We start from the raw sequence: 5,633 nt of genomic DNA, 5'->3' as shown, positions 1-5,633 counted from the left end.
ACAGAGTATAGGTTGATCTAGCATGAAATTGACTGTTTATGAGTTTTCATCTACCGTTCTTACCCCTCGGTTTATATAGATACCAGAGGTGCCTAGGGTTTACGCATAGGTCGGTTGCATCTAAGGGTAAATGTGATGAAGACAACCTCTAAGTCTTGAAGTACGTGCCAATTCTTCGAAAGATGTCCACCTTGGCGCTCCTGGGCCCGACAAACGTGACCCACTGGTTGATTATAATGGGGGTCCTCGGCCCGGCCCATATAGCCGGGAGCCCACGTGGCTAGCACCCCTTAGTTTAGGACACCATCATGGCGTAACATGCACGCCACGGACGCCAACAAGCACTCTGTGCATACATTATGTTCGATTAAATGTCCACACCAAAGATAGACTAAAAAAGAGAGGAAAACATTGCCATGTGGACATGACTAGGTCAAAACCACCATGATTCCGTACAGTGCCGCTTCAGTTGAGTCGAGGGATGAAACTTCTCCGGTTTGGAAAGTTCAACATGTAAGTTGTCCGATTTTGAAGTGATGGGACGAAATATGCACTTCTCAATTAGTTGAAGGGCTAAAAGTAGTCTTTTCTCTTCTTCTTCTTCTTCTTCTTCTTCTTCTTCATCTTCTTCTTCTTCTTCTTGTAAAATCTTGCTAGAACCAAGAACTGCCAATATTTGGGAAGGAGCATGATGCATGCATGATCAAAGCATTGCTTTCTACTAGAACCATTTCTCCTCTCCTCCTTTAATTGACAAGTTCATTTCATTGATCATGCTTTGCACCTACCAAGCACGAGTTCATTTATGCATGTTTGCTTATTATTAGTGGGCATGCGAGGAGGTCAATTAGTTGAGCACCCTGCAGCTGATCCTGACGTTGCCGTCCGGGTTGAGGTCCAGCTGCCCCATCCTCCCCATCCCCTGCACGAACGTCTCGAAGAAGTCGTCCGGGCTGTCGGCGAACTGCTTCACATACGTGGCCGTCTCCGGCGACCCGGTGAGCAGCGTCTGGTCGGACGTCAGCAGACCCCTCCTGGCCTGCAGGCCCTTGTAGTACTCGACGTCGAAGGCGTTGCTGGTGGCGTCGAGCTTGGCCGTGGCGCCGTCGCCGCCGGCCTTGCAGGTCTTGGCCAGGGACGCCGCCATCCAGGCCTCCATCGTGGGGTCCTTGCCGGCCTTGCCGAAGCCGCTGAGCCGGTTCTTGAAGTTGGCGCAGTGGGCCTGGCCGAGCGTGTGGGCGCCGGAGAGCGCCACGAGCTCCGGCACGGTGAAGCCGTGGTCACCGACGAACACCTTGATAAGCTCGGACGCGTTGAGCGTCGCGGCGGGGAGCGCGGAGGTGTCGGCGGCGCGGGAGACGTAACCGTCCTTGCGGCCCATGGGCACCATGTAGTAGAGGTCCCCGGCCATGAAGACGGAGTCCCGGGCGGCGAGCGCGAGGACGTCGGCGCAGGAGACGGTGCCGGGGCACTGCGCCTCGAGGGCGGCCTTGACGGCGTCGATGACCTCGAAGCCGCGCAGGGACTTGTCGGTGAGCGCGTCCTTCTCGGCGGTGCCGTGGGCCTTGGTGGAGTCGAGGAGCACCGAGGCGTCGCAGCCGCGGACGAAGCAGTCGTGGAAGTGAAGCCGGAGCAGCGACGCCGCCAGGGTGGGGTCCTTGTCCAGCGCCTTGAACACCACGCCGCGCACGATGTCTTGGGCGTGCGGGCACGTCATGGAGTAGTAATCCATGCTCAGACCACCACCTTCGCCTCCCCATTCATGGTCACCACTACCGCCATATCCGTATCCACGTCCTCCTCCTCCTCCTCCTCCTCCTCTACGACCTTGTGCCGCCGCGCCACCGGGGGCCGCCACCATGAGCAGCAGCAGCACGGCCACTACGGCAGCGGTTGCGCGAGTGACATGCTGCTGCTTCATGCTCACCATGGTCTTGCCTTTTTGTTGTGATAGTCTATGCATGGTTAATCTGGATTTGGATCGACCAAGCTACGACTTACCACCAGTTAAGCTGCACGCATGGCATGGACACAACAAGTGAGAGAGAGGTATTTATAGACACGTCGATAGAGGAGGGTTGGGCAGTCCACCTGACAGTAATGCTACACATACTAACGAGTTACAGGATTACACAAAGAGGATTAAATTGATTGGTCGGTAGGTGAGGGAGGTGGCACACGCCCTTTAAAATCAGGGGGATCAAGTTTATGATTGGTTAAGAGATGGAAAGTGCTTGTAAAATCATGTAATCCATCTGTTCCTAAATGTAAGTCTTTGTAAAGATTCCACTATGAACCACATACGGATGTATATAGATGCATTTTAAGTTTAGATTCATTCATTTTGCTCCGTATGTAGTCTACTTAATGGAATAATCCCTACAAAGGCTTATATTCAGGAACGAAGGGACACTAGTAGAAAAACCCATATTAGTCCCGGTTGGTGAGGGCCTTTTGTCCCGGTTCTTGAACCGGGACTAAAGGGTCGTTACTAATGCCCTAGACCTTTAGTCCCGGTTCTCACACGAACCGGGACAGATGGGCCTCCACGTGGCCGATGCGCCGAGCCCAGGCAGGAGTGCCTTTTGTCCCGGTTGGTGGCACCAACCAGGACCAAAAGGCATCCACACGTCAGCATTTCAGTCAGCATTTCCGTCTTCTCCTTTTGACTTTCGCATTGCGTCCTTGCATCGACAATGACCCGGCGGAGATCATCATCATCGGGCACATCATCTGGTTCCTCTTGATCTTCAGCCACTTCGCCCGTTGCAGCATCATCGTGCACATCGTCTGGTTCCTCTTGATGTTCAGTAGCATCACCGTATTCAGGGGGCACATAGTTGTCATCGTACTCTTCTTCTTCGCCGTCTTCCATCATAACCCCTATTTCTCCGTGCCTCGTCCAAACATTATAGTGTGGCATGAAACCCTTGTAAAGCAGGTGGGTGTGAAGGATTTTTCGGTCAGAGTAAGACTTCGTATTCCCACATATAGGGCATGGACAACACATAAAACATTCTGCTTGTTTGCCTCAGCCACTTCGAGAAAATCATGCACGTCCTTAATGTACTCGGAGGTGTGTCTGTCACCGTACATCCATTGTCGGTTCATCTGCGTGCTTTATATATATTTAAGTGACCAATGACCCACGTGGCCCGGCCGGCCCCCGGGGCTCACGAACCGGGTCCAATGCCACCATGGGTCCCGGTTCTGGACTGAACCGGGACTAATGGGCTGACCCGGCCTGGACCTTGGCCCCCTTTTCTACTAGTGGGAGTATTTGTTTGTAGGTCTAGCATTTTTGTTCAACTAAATGCATGCCTATGTCACATAAATAGATACTCTCTCCGTTTTTATTTACTCTTTATATTTGATTGAAGGCAAGCTTCATAAAGTTTGACTAAGTTTATAAAAAATAATATAAAAATTAACATAAAAATCTATATGATGTGAAAGTACATTCAACAATGAATCTGATGGTATTGATTTGTTATTGTATATGTTAATATTTTTGTTTATAAACTTTGTCAAGGTTTACAAAGATTGACTTTTATCAAAGCTAATGCGTGGATTAAATAAAAACAAAGGGAGTAGATGACCTATAAATTAAATCAATATATATATATGCGCGCGCACTATAAGAGACGAGAGACCTCACTAGGACTAGGATCGATAATGCATGTGCATGCTGCAATATATACTATAGTATTTTAGTTGGGAAAACCTTTTTCTGGCCAACACTATATGCATGGATGGTTGGATAGCCATCTCATCGTTACCTTCCCAACCCAATTAAGCCAGTGGACACTGAGGGAAGTGACGGTTAACTCAGCATGCATGCATGGTTCAGGCACTTTCAAAAATAAAAAAATGTCACAAGTGCTAATCCGTCCATGAGTGGAGCATAATGCTTGCATGCATGCGTGCGTGCTATAATACGTATCATCCTCTAGCCTCTAGGCATTCCTGTCAACACCCGAATTACCTAGTGGCAATATATCATAATCTCAACAAATAGTATTAAAATGGCAACAACTTGATGGCTATTTAGTGTTAGGTACTTTCTTCGTCTTAAACTATTTGTCTTAAATTTGTCTAGATACGGATGTCTGTAACGTGTCAAAGTAATTTTAAATGATGGTAATATATATTTTCCTTCGTCCGAAAATACTTATCGAAGCAATGAATAACCATGGATGTATTTAAAATTAAATAACACCTAGACACACCCATTTCTCTGACAAATATGTATCAGAGAACTTACTCTCTTGTGACAGAGCCAGCCAGGAGCTGCTCCTGCACTGAAGGCTTCCAATCCTCTTCGTAAGCTCTTTGTGTGGATCTGCAATGGGAAGGAACACCTTGCCAGGCAATATGGAGCACCTCAGCTCGCTCGAATCACTAATCATTATTGAATGTTTGAATGTCCGGTCGCTTCCAACGCTACCAGAGTCTCTTCCCTCAGTGTGCGCCGATGGGTTCATGGAGTCTTGTCAAACAGTTGGACATCCAAACTGGCAAAACATTCAACACATCCCAGGAAAACTTTGTAGGTGAGGAATGCAATTCCCCTTGTAGAGAGTTGCCTTATGAATTATTATTACGTTATTATAGTGACCGCCTATGTTACATTCTCTAATTATAATACATGTGCTTCCTTTTGTAGGGTCTGATGACAATACTGGAATCGCGTTATACGCCGAGTGCCACGGACACTCGGCAAAGGCCCAAAAATTGCCGGCAAAGCCTTTGCCGAGAGTTGCACTCGGCAAAAGCTGCCCGGCGTACACCTCTCAGGCAAATAGGAATTTGTCGAGAGCCAGGACATGAGCACTCAGTAAAGAGTTTATCAAGAGCTAAACAGTACAGCTCGGCAAAATAAATTAGCTAACGGACAACAGACACAGACGACAGTTGCCACATGGCGCATATTTGCCGAGAGCCACACTCGGCAAACAAAGCCAATTGGAAAGTGCCACGTGTTAGCTCTTGACATGTGGGTCCACAATAACATGCCGAGGGTCATCTTTGCCGAGAGCCACTCTCGGCAAACAAAGCCAATAGAAAAGCGCCACATGTCAGCTCCTGACATGTGGGTCCATAATAACATGCCAATGGCCATCTTTGCCGAGAGCCACTCTCGGCAAACAAAGCCAATAGGAAAGCACCACGTGTCAGCTCCTGACATGTGGGTCCACAATAAAGGGCCGAGGGCCATCTTTGCCGAGAGCCACTCTCAGCAAACTAAGCCAATAGGAAAGCACCACGTGTCAGCTCTTGACATGTGGGTCCACAATAACATGTTGAGGGCCATCTTTGCCGAGAGCCACTCTCGGCAAAGCCAATAGGAAAGTGCCACGTGCCAGCTCCCAACATGTGGGTCCACAATAACATGCCGAGGGCCATCTTTGCCGAGAGCCACTCTCGGCAAAAAAGGCCAATAGGAAAGCGCCACGTCACTTGTCCTGAAAGCCGGGTTCGTACTTTGCCGAGAGCCACTCTCGGCAAACCTTGTGCCTTTACCAGATGTTTCTCGGTAAAGTTGTCAGGGGGCGCTACAGGCTGTTATCCTTTTTCGAGAGGCCTCTCGCCCACCATAGACTCGGTCCAGCGGATGAACACAGTCGGTCATT

At 49.2% G+C, this 5,633-nt stretch overlaps 1 protein-coding gene across 1 annotated transcript; it reads right to left on the bottom strand.

The window, feature by feature from the left end:
- Positions 1–400: 400 nt before the first annotated feature.
- On the bottom strand, positions 401–2,012 carry LOC119347139 (peroxidase 47-like). Its single transcript, XM_037616076.1, has one exon. It carries the CDS (start codon positions 1,961–1,963, stop codon positions 848–850), a length of 1,116 nt encoding a protein of 371 aa, XP_037471973.1. The 5' UTR covers positions 1,964–2,012; the 3' UTR covers positions 401–847.
- Between the last annotated feature and the right edge of the window lie 3,621 nt (positions 2,013–5,633).

The sequence above is a fragment of the Triticum dicoccoides genome, unplaced genomic scaffold, assembly GCF_002162155.2.
Source record: "Triticum dicoccoides isolate Atlit2015 ecotype Zavitan unplaced genomic scaffold, WEW_v2.0 scaffold59700, whole genome shotgun sequence".
Classification (NCBI taxonomy): Eukaryota; Viridiplantae; Streptophyta; class Magnoliopsida; order Poales; family Poaceae; genus Triticum; species Triticum dicoccoides.
The sequence above is the reverse complement of the archived record's forward strand: the minus strand, read 5'-3'. Positions and strand labels throughout refer to the sequence as shown.

Bases quoted from the DNA above. Each gene is read 5' to 3' on its own strand.
- LOC119347139 (XM_037616076.1), bottom strand. From the start codon at position 1,963: ATGCATAGACTATCACAACAAAAAGGCAAGACCATGGTGAGCATGAAG.